Source organism: Peromyscus californicus, unplaced genomic scaffold (assembly GCF_007827085.1).
Source record: "Peromyscus californicus insignis strain IS unplaced genomic scaffold, ASM782708v3 Scaffold_20__1_contigs__length_68692818, whole genome shotgun sequence".
In the NCBI taxonomy this organism is placed as follows: Eukaryota; Metazoa; Chordata; class Mammalia; order Rodentia; family Cricetidae; genus Peromyscus; species Peromyscus californicus.
Genome location: NW_026294503.1, coordinates 21,602,627 through 21,621,303, shown reverse-complemented (window position 1 = coordinate 21,621,303; position 18,677 = coordinate 21,602,627). Strand labels below are relative to the sequence as shown.

At 42.1% G+C, this 18,677-nt stretch overlaps 1 protein-coding gene across 1 annotated transcript in view; it reads right to left on the bottom strand.

Annotated features, from left to right (window-relative positions):
* The window catches only part of Col14a1 (collagen type XIV alpha 1 chain), a 208,091-nt gene that overhangs the window by 30,679 nt on the left and 158,735 nt on the right, over positions 1–18,677 (bottom strand). The window contains 3 exon segments of the mRNA XM_052747825.1: positions 4,517–4,588; positions 5,016–5,069; positions 18,387–18,440. Of these exon segments, the coding sequence (XP_052603785.1) occupies positions 4,517–4,588; positions 5,016–5,069; positions 18,387–18,440 (180 nt within the window).

Here is an 18,677-nt window from a genome sequence, read left to right as displayed (position 1 = left end):
TCAATAGTGTTACATAGTGCTGAGGCAGAAGTGTTGCACTGAGTTCAAGCCCAACTTGGCCCCACAGTGAGATCTTGTGTTTTAAAAAATTATTTTGTCTTGAACACTTCAATTTCAACACCAACATGCCTTTCCACATTTCCTTTTGTGTCATTTGTTCTATTAGCACGTTTGAAACTATTTCACATTTAAAGAAAGGAATTAGAGAGCAAACTTGATTAGTGAAGGAAACAGACAGTATTAGCCATTGGCACTTTCTGGTCTAAAGAGATGGATGTGTTTAATTAGGCCTGAAATTCCCCAAACTCAGTCTCATGATGCTTGTTATTAAGTAGTTAAAAGGCACAGCTCCGCAGTCTCAATGCAGTCTCAATGAAAGATCTTTTTAGTGAAATATTAGTACAGCAAGTCATTATTTTTGATTCCAACTTCTCTGACATATTCCCTTTGATTTTTGCAAAGCAAAACAAAAACACAAAATAAAAATTCCTGAGCACATGAAGGCCCATAACTCCACCAAAGTATGCTTTGAGGGAAAACACGTAGCCCCTGTAGATGGAGGCAGGAAAAAGTCGTGAATTTTTCCTTTAACTTTAGGAACCCTTGAAATGTAAAGAAACACAGTAGCTACATTCATAGATTCACAGAAGTTTGGGGCCGAAAGGGAGAGAATGAGCCCATGGTCCAAGTCCCACATGTTGAAGAAGCCTGTTATACAAAATCCAACCCTCATCAGGCTTCACAGATCTTCAATGACCTGACCTCGAACCAGTAACAGTAACTTAGTCTCCTTGAACAGCAGCCCCTCCTCCCCGAGGACCTGAATACCTGGTCGTCTCTTTTCCTACCTCCATCCCCACCTTATCCTTTTCTCTTCCCCTCTCTTTCTCCTTCTCTTCTTACAAATATGTAAGAAGTACTCTCTGTCTCATATGATAAGGCGGTATATGAGCACAACAATAAAATCCCCAGACATCAGGGGCCAGAAGATACAGCTGACTGCCTGAGCTGGGTGGGTGGGTGGGTGGCGGGGGGACTTACCTAAGATGTAAGCTAAATGATTTAGTTCAGTTTGTGGCTCCTATAGTGAGGCTGGTTTGTACCAGAGCCCCACCTAGACATGGGGCTTTTGGACATTTTATATAGGGCTCTTTAAATAATGGGCTTACCTACTGAAACACGTGGCCTCAGCAGCAAGAAGACCCTTCATTATGCATGTGACCCACGTCAGGGAGGCACTACATTTAAGCCACCGCCTAGGGAGGAATTAGAAGCTTGGCAGCGGCCATGCTCATCTGCCTGGAAGAGTGGGTGCAGAAGCTGGGCCGCGGGAGAGTAAGCGTTGCTGGCATCCACTGTAGGAAACACACTGCCATTTTCTGCGGCACAGTCTGTCCCTCTCGGTTCCCTCACTTTCCTAGACAGTTATCTATGGGAAATCAATCAAGGCCTTAAGAGCACCACATGGAGCCTGCTTTAATAATCATACCAGCCCGGCAGCCAGCAGGCATGTGGGAGCTGGCAGCCTGGACACAGGGAAAATCTTGGACTCTAGTGCAGAGAACAACTTGCTTTGGATGGGGAAATAGATGAGCTGACTGTCGTATCCCTACCCAGCAGCTACAGGCTGATTTCTACTTCTGATAAAAGTGTCCGTGGCATAAGGCTTGCACCAAACATGATCCTCTGCTGATGGATGATAAAACTAACATGAAGTGATTTATTAGTATGTCCCAGATGTACACTAGGCAAGTCGGGGAAGTGAAAAAGTATCATTCTTACCAATACATTCTGGCCTTACTCTGCCCCCCTCTACCCCATTTAAATTCTCCAGAGACCTTGGTGCCCTCCCCTTCTGTCTTTTCATCTTAAACCCCTTGGCTCAGGACCAACCGTGGCTTGTATTTTTATAGCCTGGGCAAGAAAAATTAATTCTGGGAGATGTTGGTAAGAAAAGGGTTCCCTTCTCCTGCACACACAGGTTTGCTTAGTGTATGTAACCATGGTAAAGTAACCTCATCCTGTTTTCTTACTGTATGTGGGATGCCTGAAGTGCTGCCATGGTTCTGCTGCATGGAGCATGCACTACCTCTGAGACTTCTTTGACCCTAAGTCTCAATGATGAATTCTGGGATTCCAGTCCCCTAAACCACATCTTGAGGAACAGACTGAAACCTAGTAGCAGAAGGTTTCTAAGGCTTTCTAGTGTGGAATGGATGAGTAGATGAGTAGATAAGATTGACGTGGAAAGATGAGGTAGAGGAAGAGAGGGGGGAAGGAAGGAGAGAGAGAGAGGAAAGAAAAAAAGAAGCAGTCTGTGTGCTTACTTGTAAGGACTCAAGTGTGTGTGTGTATGTGTGTGTGTGTGTGTGTGTGTGTGTGTGTGTGTGTGTGTTTACACACACAGGATCAAATGTGGCAATGTCTTTTTGATATATGTCTGAAGACAAAATTATTCAGTTTTCTTCTGTGACCTAATACTAATTTGATTTGAAAACAGGAGAGTCAAGAATGTTTTGAGCAATGAGAAGGTGGTTAGGGTAAGTACATAGCTTTGTAAAGTGACTATGAGGATGTGCAAACCACGTGTGTTTGCTGAACCCCATATTCATCTTTCTGGGCACATCCCAGGTACATCTAGGTATGTGCTGTGTGCACCATAGTGTCCTTTCTAATCTGCCCCAGTATTCTGTTGAGCCTTTTCCCCTACGACAAGTGGAAAAGGCTCCCCACCTTCCCTACATGTCCAAGTCGTATCCCAGAACGTGTGAGTATGTCACTTTATGAAGCCAAAGGGACTTTGCAAAGAGAATTTAGTTAAGGACTTGGGAATTATCTAGGGAGGGAGGTCCTTAAAGAAAAGAATCTTTCCCGCCTATGCAAGAGACATGGCCATGGAAAATGGGACAAAAAGAAGGCACATTACTGGAATTGAAGATGGAAGTGGCCACAAACCAAGGCATGTGGCCAATGTTTAGAAGCTAGAAAAGTCAAGGAACTAGATTCTTCCCAAGAGCCTCCAGAAGGGAAATTCCAGAACCTTGGTCTTTTCTTTTCTTTCTTTTTTCTTTTAATTTTATTTAAATAACTTTTTTTTCATTTATTTTACATACCAACTGCAGTTTCCCCTCTCTCCTCTCCTCTCGTTGCCCCCACTTCCCATCTACCCCCCTCCCTATCCACACCTCCTCTGTCTCCATTCAGAAAGGGGCAGGCCTCCCAGGGCTAGAACAAAGAATGACACAGTCAAGTTGAGGTAGGACCGAGCTCCTCCCCTTGAAGGGGAAATAGAAGAGATCTCCTGGGTAAACTGGGGGCAGCAGCATGGGGAATGTCGGGATCGGAACTTGAGGGAGCGGTTGGGTGGGCTGGGTGCAGGAGGTGCGTTGGGGGCAGGATGGTAGGGGAGAGTAACAAAAGTGATGTCTTGATGCGGGGGGCGCATTTTGGGGTTAGAGAGAAACCTGGCACCAGGGAAACCCCCAGGAATCCCTAAGGATGACCCCAGAACCTTGCTCTTAACCCATTGAGATCAGCAGCAGACTTCCATCCTGCAGAACTGTAGGATAATAGCGGTGTACTGCTCTAAGCCACTGAGGTAGCGGTAATTTTTTAGGCAGCGACGGAATTCTAATTCATACCCGCCTCTGCACCCTTCCATCACACATCACACTCCCCAGGTTTGCAGCACCTTGAGCTTACTGGTGGCTCAGTCCAGCACAGATGCTGTCAGAGCGCTGATATCTAAGCCTACAGTGAGCATCTTGCAAGTCACAGACATGAAGTATGGCTTTGGTGAGAGTGACATTGCATCCCTTGGTTCCTTACCCTCTCCCACTGGTCACATTTAAATGACAGTGAAGAGATTAGGAATGCAAAAAAAAAAGGGAAACAGGGAAAAACGCACTTCCATTTCACACTGTTTACTTATGTGTGCGTGTGCTTTCTGATGGAGTGTAAGGTATGAAAACATTTCCCATTTTCATTAAAACTTTGAATTTCTCCAATTTTGTATTTTCCCTTCCTGCGAGTCCAGCTTGATTGACACTGAGCTGTTGCACCCAACATTGACAGGTGGTACTGAGTTCACTTAGGCAAATCCAGAACAAGCCATGGGGACACATTTGAGCATCAGCATGGCTGGCTATTCCATCAGGGACCATTTCACCTTTACCGTGGCATATGGACAACCCAATCTTAAAACTCCGTCCACTGTCATTCATGGAATCCTGTAAAGTCCAATCCTGAATAAACATTATTGATATAATTTTTTTTTGAGACAGAGTCTCTCTATGCAGCCCTTGATATCCTAGAACTTGCTATGGTAGGGTAGACCAGACTGGCCTAACCTCACCGAGATCTGCCTGCCTCTGTCTCCTAAGTGCTGGGATTAAAGGTGTGCATCACCATGCTTGGAATCTGAGTAAGCATTTCTGATCCACGGAGATGCTGGTAAATTCAGACATATAAATGATGACAGGACATAGATCCTGAGCAGCTATCACTGAGTACTCACAGGTGGCCCCAAGGATCCTTGTGGTCCCATGCTGCCCGTGATCCCTGGGACACCAGGAGCTCCAGGAATGCCCTAAAATAGAAGCAAGAAATAGGACTAAGGTGAAGATTCATATATATGATGGATCATAGCCTTGAACAAGGATAATAATGCATGCCCCCAAGAGCTTCCCTCCCCACCGATGTTTCAGGAGTCATTGCTCATTCCTGTGCCCAATGACCAACTATAAAGCTGTTTTGAAATCTCCATAGGATTAGTCTTATTTACAGATAATAACGACTACATGAATGCAGAGGATCTTACAGAAACTGACTCAGTGAATAATCAAACCCTCTGGATTTGTCATTTTTAAAGGGTGTTACAGGTCTGTACCAACAGACAAACTATTGTTACACAATAGCAAAGAATAGCAGCTAGAAAACCCAGCAGAAGAAAATTTCTACAAAGAAAATAATACTTTAAAGCAGAATGGATCTCCGAAGTTTCTAGAAATACTCACGATTGGACCAGGTGGCCCTGGCGGACCAGCGGAACCGTCCTTTCCAGGAAATCCCTGAGGAAAAGAAAGGCGTGTCACCCAAGTGTTTGCTACATGGCTTTCAGAAGAGGCTCATCAAATTTCTTTCAACATCTAAGGCGCAAATCCTGCCACCTGCTCTGGACTACCAAGGATGTGCTGCTGTGAAACTCTCCTGGGACTTGCTCTTGGCAGGTGTTTTGTGTCTGTTGGCCCCAAGAAGTGGCCCAAGTGTAAGGATTGTAGGTGTGAGAAATGCCACTTACAAATGAAAATAGGAGCTTATTTTCAGAAAGTTTATTAGACTAAACATAACTAATAAATAAGTTCAATTCTTTTTAATTAATGTCTAGACCAAAAAAGTGGATTAGTGTCATTTGGGACCCACAAATCTTGGGTGAGGAGTATCCCCTATAGGGAGTCTATATTGCAGTAAGAGAAGTGCAATTATTTGCAATTCTTAGCTCTTGAGAAGCAGATTGGAGGAGAATGTGGGCAGGGTGGCCTGCTGTGGTGACAGTTTTGATCTGGGAAAGTTTCGCTGAGGCTCACCACTGGGTACATACTGGCTTCCCATTCCAGTTCTTAAGTGTATAAAACAAACTAGCTAACTAACTAACTAACTAAAACAGTCCCCCCAAAACAAATGATTTCCCTTGAAAAATCCTCCCTCCAAGACAAGTGTATTTGTGATATTTTTATGAGTGTAAAAAAATATGTAACAGTTGGGATGGCTTACTCTTAGCACAGCTGTGAATGCTGGCCTTTCTGATACAGTTGGCATGAGAGGGAATCTTCAATCTAAATTTTATAAGTTCATAAAAGTCTTCAAAATATCACCTCCTGCTTCAGGGACAAATAAACTTTTCACCATGAGATTTTTATATGGAACCCTCAGTCCCAGCCCAAGCCACCGTATCCCACAACTCCCTTTCTGACAATTCCCACCACTTTTGCAGTAGGCTGTCCTTCCCCTAGCCTAGCTCACAAGCATCTATCTTATCAGCACAAGGAATCTTCTTCAGCATCACCTCTTCTTCCACCACAAAGTACCAAATACTGCTGTGGACCGGTGTGAAGAGGGAGTCCAGTCGGCCACAAAGAGATGGCGTAGGGTGAGCACATAGGAGAACCGTAGGTGAACCAGGCCCTTTCAGCATGCTCTCAGCCCTCACCATGCCAATGAGTCTTCACACAAACGGCAGCCAGCAAGGTTAAAGCTCACCTCTATTTCTGGTTTCCCTTTTCTGCCTGGCACATTGCTTGGCTTCACTTTGCAGCCTCCTCACAATCCAGTTGGAGCCTCATGCCTGAGTACTGGCCAGGAAAGGGGGCCAGTTCCAGCCTTGGCTCATGAGCATTTCCTGAGAGTGATCCTCCACTTTCTAGCCCACTCCTACCGCAACTTTAGAGGCTGAATGTTAATGAGTACTCCAAGGCATAAAGACTATGAAAGGATTATGAGACAAAGACTCCTTCTGCTCCTCCACCTACCCTTGCTGGTTGCTCTGGGTTGTGGACAAGAAATAGTCATTATTTATTTTATTGTGCTGCACTGCATAAGGCCACTTATACATTAGGGTCATTATGGCCACTATCCAAGACTGATACATATGGTATTCTTGTTGTCATTTTATAATATTTCTGGTTTTTCACTTTAGTGAAAATTGTTAGAACTGGGCATGACCGTCTGCATCTACAATCTCTGCACTTAAAGGGCATTATGAGTTTGAGGCTAGCCTGGGCTATATGGTGAGGCTTTGTTTTGGGGGAAAAAGTCTGAGAAAGCTCTAAGGGTAAGTCCTGACACAGACAAGTTTTACACACACACACACACACACACACACACATACACGCACACACATGCACATAGACCTTCATTGGATCTGATAGTTAAACAACAAAAACTCATTGTGATATAGGGGTAACAACTTATTTTAGCAGCATGCGATATTGTTCATGCCTCTCTCAGTACTCAGGAGGAGAGGCAGGAAGACTGCATGAAAGTGTGAGACCAGTCTTAGATACATGGTTGCCCAATGAGGCCTTGTCATGAATGAATTACCTTAAACCGGTTTTAAATGCAGCATTTCCTGGGAAAAGGACATACATAAACCAGAATATTTGAGAGATAACCATGACCTTGCAACCCAATAGCCTCATTTCATAAGTGAGAAAGCTTGAATGTAAGAAAGGACAGAAAAAAATCTTCATGTAAAAAAGTTAAAATATATATTTTATTTTAATTTTATTTATGTGCATGTGCGTGTGCGTGTGCGTGTATGTGTGTGTGTGTGTGTTTGTGTGTGTGCTATCGGTGTGGCGGTGCCCTTGGAGGGTCAGAGGATATCATCAGACCTCCTGGAGCTGGAATAACAGCATGGATGGGGGAGGAGCTTATGAAGTCCCGCCCCTAACTGAGATGGCTGCCTGGGCAGAGAGAGCACATTTCCTCAGGGATGCAACCCCTGAGAGGCTACCCGTCCTCCAGCAGAGGGTCCGGTCTGTGCCATTCACAAAAAGCAACAGTTAAGCGTACCCAGTGGGGGAGGGGCAGAGAACAGAGGGAGGTCATGAAATTGGAAGAGAAAAACTGCAGGGGATACAGAGGAACTGGAGGGGCAAAGGGGAGAGATTTGATCAAAACACATTGTATGGATATGTGAAGTTCTCGGTAAAAAGTAAAATGTTTAAGAGAATTTGAAAATACATACTTTTTTTTTTTTTTTTTTTTTGGTTTTTTGAGACAGGGTTTCTCTGTGTAGCTTTGCGCCTCTCCTGGAACTCACTTGGTAGCCCAGGCTGGCCTCGAACTCACAGAGATCCGCCTGGCTCTGCCTCCCGAGTGCTGGGATTAAAGGCGTGCGCCACCACCGCCCGGCTACTTTTTTTTTTTTTTTTTTTTTTTTAGATGAAATTTTCATATGGCCAAGGTGGACTCTGGGCACGTATGAAAACATTTTTTTAAAGCATTCCTTTTAGTTCCTGCCTGCAATGTCTTCTAGCACCCACAAAAAGGAGAAACAGCCTGGGCCAGAACAGCGGTCTTGCTGCAAGAGCCTTCCCAGCCTCAGCTCTAACAATGCCCAGAAGAAGAAGACTTCTAATTCAAACCGAGACAGGCTTATTCAAAAGGAGAGTTGAGCCATGACGTATTTTCTAAGAGGGAAACAACATAAAATTGCATTATCCCCCAGAAGATTGGCAGGAAATAATGCCTTTACACCCGATTCGGCTCCTCACCACAGGGAGAGGAGTGTGAAAAAGCAGTGGTCTGCCTGTGTTCTGCTCCCTGCTGACACGAGCTTGCATTTGCCTGATTTATAGACATGCGCAACATGCTCCATCTGGGAGGGAGCACAGTGAAACGTGGTTCTTACTCAGGGGCTTAGCTGGGTACGCAGTGAGTGAGAAAGATGCTTGTCAGCTCCGTGTTCTATGCCTAGACAATGTGTTCAGGGGCAGACATAGCTGAGTTCTATGTTTAGGGCAGAAAGTATATGCTGTTTGGTGTCACATTCCTAATACCTTTCTGACGCACAGAAGAGCCACTGATAAATGCTTCCAGAAGTGCTCTGCTCACGTTCATTCAACAAGTAAATGTTGATTGGGGTTACTCTGAGTCTGGCAACGTATAGGGTAGAAGGAAATGCTGGTGTCATTCCTTCATAGTCTTTTTTTTTTTTTTTTTTTTTTTTTTAATGGTGCTGGGGGTCAACTCAGGGCTTTGCACATGCTCAGTCATCCAATGACTGAGCTGCATTTCCAGTCCTTATTATTCTCAGATATGGACTCGTCTAACTTCAGAAGCCAAAATTCCATTTCACTAAGTTCTTGGGGGCAGTTTCTGAGAAGCAGACCTGCATCTATGTGTGGCTGATTTCTTCCTGAATCGACCTTGAGGAAAATCTGAAAAGTCGGGGAGAGAGGGAAGTAGAACAGGGGGGACAGGTAGAAAAGTAGGTCATCTTAAGTTTGGTCTGTCTGAGCCAATGGGGGAGCTCTGGAGTGTGAGTTACACATCAGAGTCAACCCAGGCTAAGATTTTTACATACCCATATTAGTCGGCTATGGCTCAGAGGCTAACATGCCATTTCCAAGGATAAATTTCTAGAGAAATGAACAACTTTGGGCAGCTGTGGGATGTAGCCCATTTGCCAGGTGAAGCGGATCTGGCCAGGGTACCCATAATGCCCAATACAGCGGGTTTTATATCTGATCTTAGAATCTTAGACATAAGGCCAAGAGGTGTCACAGTGGACTTCAGTCTGACATTTTCTTTCATGGACTACAACATTTGAACAAAGGAACAATTGACCATTCATTCTTAAGGCTCCTGTGAATTTCCTATTTCCATCACCACCCCCATGAAATTTTACATATGAGATGAAAGAATGTTAGCCTTAACATTACATCAGAGACAAAGTCAAAGAAATTTTCCTCAAACATCTTCTTAGTCCTAGATAGAAAATAAAAAGTATTCACAATTTTGATTTCATAACTAAAAATATATAATCATCACCAGTAAATTTATCTCTACAATAGTTTTGTATTTGGTAAGCTTCCGACTTACCACACATTTAGAAATACTTGCACAGTTATGATGTGCTAGACATTCTACGAGGTTTAGATGGTCAACCGAGAGAATAAGTTCAAAGTTTTGTGAATTATCAAATAATGGAATGATATCAGCAGCATCTATGCTAATACACAAGGGAGTTCCAAGGGGACATGCAGGACAAGCCGCTGACCCTGGCTTGGGGGGACACAGGGCAGCATTTACAGAAGAGCAAACATCTAGGCCAACAAACTCAAAATGGTTGGACCTTGCTCTGGTTTGAATGTGTCCCCAAAACACAGGTCTTAGAAACCAAATTCTCTTTGCAGCCCTATTGAAAGGTAGGGCCTATTAGGGTAGTTAGGCCATGGGCGGTCTGCCAGTGTGAATGATACACATGGTCATTATGGAAGTGGTCCTGTGACAACAATGAGTCACTCTTTCCCTATCACTGTTCACTGCTCAGTGACTTCTGCCATGTTACGCCTCAGGCAAGAAGGCCTCATGAGATGTGATCCTCTAGATCTTGGACTTCCAAGCTTTGAGATCCATGACCCAATAAATCTGTTTATATAAATTATCTAGCCTTAAATATTCTGTTACAGTACCTTCAGAATCAACAGGTACACTCAGTGCATCGTTTCCCTCTCCAGGTTCCACTGTACTCCCTGAGGTGGCTCACCCTGAGAAAACCTATTCACTCTTTCTTATTAGGACAGAACTCAGGCCCCCCTTCTCACCTCTCTATCTCAGGAAAGCAAGAAACTTGGTGAAATGAAATTTTGGAAAATGTGTACCCTTTATAAAATGTATTTTTTAAAGTACGTGAAGTCAGCCTTCCATAAACAGACATGTTTGTTGACATGGCTTCAAGCCTTTTTGCCTTTTTGATATTACTACCTCAAAATACTAATATACACCCATAGCCCACATTCAAATAATTCTTGCTATTAAAAACTTAAAAGGATTTTTATAATTTATTTTGGAAATATTTGGATATGAGCAAATTACTGAGTTATGATTTGCTTTGATTTATTAGCAACAAAAAAATCTAATTTACAATTTACTTTCATCATCACTAATATTCCAATGAACATTAAATGCACTTTTGCATAAGCATTGCAGGCAACTTCATTGGATATTTATGAATTTCCATTATACTTTTCTTTTGCATACATTAGAGCAAATATAGATGTCTACTAAGTTTATAGTTTCTAGCCCAGAGCCTGCAGTACCTGTAGGATGAAACCCACCTACCCACACCTAGACTTGTAACTGATGTTAAAGTCAGACTCTAAGGAATACGTGTTTATGAAGCTCTCAGAAACATCTTTCAGAACTAACTGTCTCACTAGTAATATTTGCATCACTTTTCTGAAGCCTGCAATGGCAGATCACCGACATAAGTGTAAGATTCTGTAATATGGGTGATTGTTAAGATCTCTTGATTGCTCAAGTAGGGTCTATGGGCCACCTGGATTTAATGAGTTAGTTGTCAAGAAGCGAGGGCTAGACAACCCTGTGATGCATGATTTCAACCCTGTGCTCTGGTTCTGGATTGCCAAGACTAGTGCTGGCCACCAGAAATAAGGATGCTACTGGCCACCAGAAATAAGTTCTGCTAGTAACTACCAGAAAAAAAAGCCAAGCAGCCAAAGCTGCAGGCTATGCAAACACTGGCCTGGGGTAGAGACTAAAGACCAGTCTTTATGCATGGTACCATGCTAGGTCTCATTGGAGAGTTTTCAGTAACATCCACACATTAAAATTATGTGTGTATGCATAGTATATGTCTGTGTATTGATAAATGTACATATATACACTATTTAATATCATATGTAATGCAATTTAGGAAAATATAATTGTATAGATTTTTAATATTTTACACTTACAACTTGAGATAATTTAAAAAAAAAACACATCAGCAATATTGTGTCAAAGAACTGAATTGGGCATACAATAGACCTTGTATAATAGACTATTTAGTGCTTCCAAAACTTAGGTATAGAATCATTAAATTGTCTAAATCTAAACATTCCTAGGTCTTGCCTAAAGAGCTTTCTGCATCTGAATGTCTAGAGTTAAAGAGCAGGATCTGTGCCTTGAACAAAACAAATAAACAAACAAAAACCACCTGATGAGTGAGGTGGTAGATCTGTTGGTTTACAAAAATTTAAACATCTGGCCCTGCCCTGAATGACAACATTCCAAGAGGAAGGCAAAGTTGATGTCCAAAAATGGGCTTCATCAGAGCAGCTAAAAGCAGGAAACTAAATGCCCCAGAAGCTCCTCCCTCTCAGATGTGAACAGATGAACCATTATCCAAGTAAAAGGCTAAGAGGTTAGAATCACGGCTTTATGAATGATCAATTCCTACTTTATTAAGACAATAACCCAAATTGGATTCCTGACCCCAAAGTACAGGGTGTGACATCTTCGTGGTTAAGAGTCCTACTACTTGAATGTCTTCTTGGAAGATTTTCCCAGTCACGAAACTCCACAGTAATCTTTACTTTCATAATTTCATAGAAAGATAAAGAACAATTCTGGAGACAGAGAGATGAGCTAAACTCTTGGCTCCAGCACTATCTAGTTCTGACCATTGTTTAGTTCCTCCAACATTTAGACCTTCTGCTTCTCTGTCTAGAACAATGGAGGTGGCATTGCCTGTCATACATAGATATCCTGGAGTTAAAGAATCAAACACAGACATCTGCATATCATCCATACTTGATGATGTAGCCTACTGACATTTTAATTAAAATAAACAGCCAAGTCCCGATTGCATAAACTGTCCTCACTGTGGCTGACGGTGCAAATGTTTTCCTGAGACTTTATAAAAATCCATCTAGAGTTGGACCCACAAAGAAGAAAATCCAATCATTCTGGCTACCAGTTTTGTGGTAATAGCTTACTTTGCTTTTTCTGAGAGTGAAAGATGCCCAGGGGGCTCATTATGATGAACCTAGTATTTTCCAAAGTATTTTTTAGATGACTCTCTCATCACTGCCTAATATTCATGACAGGAATGAAATCCATCCAAATAGTTGACTCAAGTTCAATGTCTCAAGCACATTTTAAGTCCAACTCATTTTTGATGAAACGGAACATTCCATACAATATGGTCTTTGTGTACATAAAAACCACAAAATCAAGAAGCATGCTTCAAGGGTCCTTTCAAGGTAGAATCCAAGTATTTTAAAAAAATACATTTTCTTGACTTTTTGTATTTCTTCACCATCTTCTAAGACATCTTAATTTACTAAGCACAGGCATTACAAAAAGTCCTTACTCATTAGGCCGGCCTCAAAAACAGTGGATGCCAATAATATTACCTTAAAATCCTATCATTAGAAATGCTTCATATGAATAAATCTCCACGACAACTCCATATAGTGCAAGATTATGTCTTTAACTGACAGATGACAAAGGTGAGTCATGGCGACATGGAGTAACTGGGCCCACACCATACAGCCTGGGTTTAAACCTGGTTACCAATGGTTGTGTGTGCCCTTCCCCACAGACCTTTTCATCAACACCCAAGTTCACCAGCATCCAGGGGCAGAGCACACTCTACAACAGTTCATCCTTTATCAATCAGGAAGGGCAGCTACTGCTGAACCATGAGGATGAGGGGAGCAGTGGAGAAAAAGGACTCCCACATAGGTTTGCCTTCATTAAAAAACTAACACACCCTGCACATTGAGGAACTGCTTCCCAACGGGCCATAAAAGTGTTCCCTCATCATCTGTATTTTTTCCTCTCAATTTTTGGTAAAAACAAGTTAAAAGATAGGCATAATTCTAAAATTTTTCTTTGGGTGCTGGCCGGAAAATTGAACTTGGAGGAAATGAAACTCAGAAGTAGGAAAAAGGTTGTCTTTCATTTTTCTTTTCTCTGTACTATTTTTAATTCTTCCATAACATATCTATCTGTCATCAACATATCTAGCTCTCATTTATCAATAATCTAGCTCTCTCTATATGTCTATCTTTATCATCTGTCTCTATATCTTTATTCTTTACCGATTATCTTTCTATATTTCTATAATTTTCTTTCTAATATTTCTATATTTTCTCTCTATAATCTATCTCTTTCTATCCTTGTATTTATCTACCCCTGTATCTCTAAGTATGTATGTATGTATGTATGTATGTATGTATGTATGTATGTATGTATGTATCTAGCTAGATAGCTACCTACCTACCTACCTACTACCTACCTACCCACCTATCTGCCTTACATCCCTCTTCTATCTGATTTCCTAAGGACCATATGAATGTGTAGGGTGGAGACTGAGAAATCTACCACACACCAGAGGAATTTGAAGATCTCTTGAAAGGCTATGTACTCAGATACCAAGAAAAGAAGAAAGTAGGCAGGGGGTGGAGGGGATAATGGGCAGGGGTGCAAGATTTACAGGAAAAGGGAGGAAAGGCCCAGAATATTTTGGTTGGAATGGCTTAGAGTGAAACCTGGATGCCTGACTGAATTAGCTGCAAATGTAAGCTTGAACCACCACTTTCAACAAGCTAGTGTGTTGGCTCCCAAGGTCGAGGCGGAAACTTACTCTGGGAAGTCTAGCTAGACTTGCTTATGGCCTCAGGCCCAGAGCTGAATAAGAGTTGTCTCCAAGAGTCCAAGATTCCCCTTGGGAAAAGCCAGAATAAGCTGGAAATATGAGGAGAGGTTATATTTTCTTTTTTATTTCTCAAGACCTCCTACCCTCTCAGTAAATTCAGAAGTAACACTGGCACCAGATTCATAAAAGAGGTTACCCTTTTTCCTAAGTTATCCACCAGGTGATGGTGTGAGGTTTGTGCTGTAAAGACAAGAACTGCAGAATGTTCTAAAGGGGGCTTTCCAGTCACTTTGGTTGTGAATCCCAACTTTCTGTTCACTCTCAGTCAGCAGAGTGCCACGATTGTTGCTATTGTTGATAGCATCCTACAGCAGAACAGGATAATCATGAAGTATTTGTTCTCAGTATTCTTTAAGTATCCCCATATCTTCCACTGCCTAACCAGACGGACCTGGTACTCCATGTCTCCTGACGAGGGTTTTCAACCTATGTCTGTCTACTTCTTTCAAAATTAGTCCCTGCAAAGTAATTCTTTTAGACCTTGACCACCCTCCAGCCTTCAGATCACCTGACTAAATATATCAGAGTCCCCCAAGTGCCTCTTCTTTAACCAACCCTTCTTCCTGCCTCCTCCACGGCCTCTAAAAGACTCATTGTTTTCCATGCCCAGGAGATCCTGTCCTGCTTTTGCCTCCTGTAAGTGGTCTGCAGATTGCGCTCTTTAGCGACTAAAAGTATTCCTGCTTTCATAATCTTCTCTGCAGACGGTAATGGGAAACTCTTTTCACGCTGAGGGTGGTTAATGGCATGGTGCAGGTGCTCAGTTATGGCTGATTGAGAAAAGTGTGACTTGTTCTTCCTTCATGCAGAGCAGCTACATCACAGTTCCACGGCACCACTGTTTTATTTCATGTGAATGGTATCTCCTTAATTTTGTGCCAGATGATACTATCTTCAAATACCTCTCCTAAGGTAATAATCACTGAATCCACTTCTTTAAAGGACATGTGGTTTCATACTGGATGAATATCCCTGACAATCAGATTTTTAAAAGAACTCCATCCCCATCCAAGAGGATTTCATAATCAGCATCAGATATATCCTCAAACTTTATTTCCAAATGGAGGGAGAGGGGGAAACAAAAGCCAAGTGTAGATAGCTTATCATTTTATGACAGCTCTAAACTTTTATTGTCAAAGATGAACACATGTGAATAGAAAAATACTTATTAAAAGTCTGATTTCAGATATGGATTTTAAGAGAAATAATTATAAAACCAAAGGACTCAAACACTAGCCTACCAGGTTTGGTTCCGAGCTCTTCGCCAAGACTGGGCTCTATGCGTAGATAAATCAAATAAACTCACCCAACCAAATCTTCAGACATGCTGTTTTCAGGGCTTCCTGAAGGAATCTAGCTGTGTAACCACACAGGCTCTTAGCCTATGCACTTGGCCAAAACATATAAATACTTCTAGACACTCCTCCCACATGCACAAGATCCCTACATAAATCTAACTCTCGGAGAAGGCCTTCTTCAGATGCACTAGCCTAAACATGTTCTATAGCCTAGTCCATTTGGTAAACAGAGACTGCACTGAGATTTTAAAGAAATCGAAATATGTTGCTAAACGAGGTTAAGAAGAGATTTCAAATCCAATACCTATGCACCCAAAGAAAAATTAATTTCTTTTCTTTTTCTTTTCTTTTTTTTTTTTCAGTATTGGGGAAAGTAGGGCTCCATGCAAACCAGCCAAGTACTCTGCCACTGGAATGTACTTTTACTCTCCATTTTGTGAGAAGGAATCACTAAGTTGTCCAGATTGGCCTTGAGCTCACTGTAGCACAGCCCAAGCAGGCCTTCAACTTGCAGTCCCCCTGTCTCAACCTCCTAGGATTGCAGGCCTGTTTCCCCATTTCCATGTTTTTGAGCAGTCTAGTGAGAGGAAGCCACAGTCAGGCCTGACAGATGAGAGAAGTAAGTGTACTTACTAGTCCAGTGTTAGCCTCCTAAAGTGTATCAACTCCCAGGGGATGCTATACGTGTTGGTCTTCATTGGACAAGATGTAAGTGCTTGCCATTGCCTCTAATTCAGGGATTAGAGAAATGTAGGGTTCCTCCCAAGCCCAAACCAGCATTCATTTAGGAAGATAGACCCCTGAAGAGACACATGCTCAGGTCACAAGACATGGAGAAATCAAGCTGGTACAGACTTAGAAGCTCCCTCCCTAGTGTCTAGCTTTCAGAGTGCTAGAAGGTGCTGTGTGGGCTCTAGGGAAGAAAAGTCATCAACAGTCTAATCCAGCTGTGAACTCTGCAAGCTACATTAAAGACTGGCCTTTATTCATGCAATAGTAGCATGAATGTTATTAGGGTAACCAACTATTTTCTGTTTGGATTCAATCCCACTCAACAGGATGGAACTCATGCCTGGTTTTGTAAACTGGACCAAGATCCTATGGTGGGTAGGTCATAGACCCTAGGGGAGAACCTACTACTATATATTTTGCTAAATAGACTCAGTATCAAAGTGTTTTATAAATATTAATCTCTATGCCCATAGATTACTTCAGCTTTTAACATTCATCAAACAAGTTTCATTTTGCAGTAAATATCAATTAATACAGAGGTACAACTGGTCAAAATGCAGAGAACAAATGATTGTAGTGTTCAGATTTAAACTGAACATCTGTATCACACTCCTTCCCCTCAAGGCTCAGAGGACATCATGGAAGAGGGAACAGAAAGATTGGGATAGTCAGACATTGGGGAAGACTGTTATAAAACAATGTTTTCTCGACATGCCAGGGCTGCGGTACATATTAACTCACAGAAGCTGCAGTTGCATGCATAAGACTTACACATTATCAAGCCAGTCAGAATGCCAACATGTTTGGTGGAGGGGCTTACAGAGCCCCACTCCTAGCTGAGGGGCTACTGGGAGTTGACGGATGCTGGGGAAGAGACAGTTTTCTTTAGGGATGTGGCCTCTGGTAGGTTGCCCATGATCCAGTGAATGGTCCTATACCCATGCATATCCAGGACACACTAATTGAACTCAGTAGATTCAAACAGGAGGCTATGAAGTTGGGATGGAGAATTGGTGGTGAGTATCTGGGAGGAGTTGAAGGGGGTGAAGTGGGAAAATGATACGACCAAAATATATTGTATACATATATGAAATTATCAAAGAATAAATAAAAACATTTTTAAAAATAAAGACATTTTAAAAAATCAGATAGCTTTTCTTTCCCTTGAAAACAGTGAATTTTCATTTCCTTCATGTTAAAGTTCAAAATTTTAGATAAAAAAAATTGATGTATTAAGTAACTCCAACTGCATTTCACAATAAACTTGCATTCCTATACATTACACAGGCATGTACACATGTGTGCCCATATTCACACACACCCTGATTTATGATCTCTAGCCAAACATACCCTGTTAAAGACACCCCACTGTTCCCATTTTCCTCCTTTATATAAACCATTCTCCCTGTTTGCAACTGTTTTCTTCTCCTTATCCACCTGGCCACCTCTGTCTTTCAATCAAGCAGCCCCTCCTCAGAGAACCCTCAGGTCCTGCAAGCCTGTCTTGATTTTTCCATTCTTTTGTCCTAACAGGATTCTGACCCCATCATAACATGTGACAAAGTTTTAAATTTCAATTTCCCCCAATAAATTATAACCCTCCAAACTTGCCTTAGTGAAAACTTGTCAATGAAACAAATGTCATTATTTCAACGTACACCTTGCTTGATGATTTTTGTATGTTACTTTGTGGCTATTTGAGCTGGTAAAAACAACAGATAACTGAGATATACTAAACCAATGGAGAGTCCTTTATAAGCCACACTACTTAATTTTCTACTTATGTGGCTGTTACTTTCTTTTAGGTCTATACTTCAAGGATTAAACAGAGACAACAAAAACCTAGAAAAACCTACTAAGCCAATAGATCCAATTCAGTGCAAATAAGAATCAGGCTTGGGAGCACTCAGAGCTGGATGCTGCCAAGTGGGGTAAGTTTGATGAAAGAAATGGACATAGAAGACATGGCTGAATGAAAATAAATATGTAATAGACAGAAATTAGACTGACAAAAGATAATATACAAACCCTAACTTGGTGCCCATATATAAAAACCTGTCTGCAGCAAAGTGACTAGGCAGGAAGTCTACCTTGCCAACAACCGATATTTGGCAAATTCTTACCCTCTGGCCTGGAGAGCCATCACGTCCTGGTGAACCCACACCTCCAGGGACACCCTAGGGTGGACAAAAACAGAAAAGAGTCAGAGTTACAGAAACAGCTGGTCTGCTTCCCTGGGACAGACCACAGCCTCCAACCAAAGCCATTGGCACAATGGGAACCCCCTTGGGACACAAAACTGCGACCCAGAAGTTCCTACTGAGAAATAAATGTCCCCAGTCTCAATCAGTGTGACTTTCAGACCAGTCAACGAACATGGGCAAATGTCATTAACAGACGCCCCTGGCAAGGTC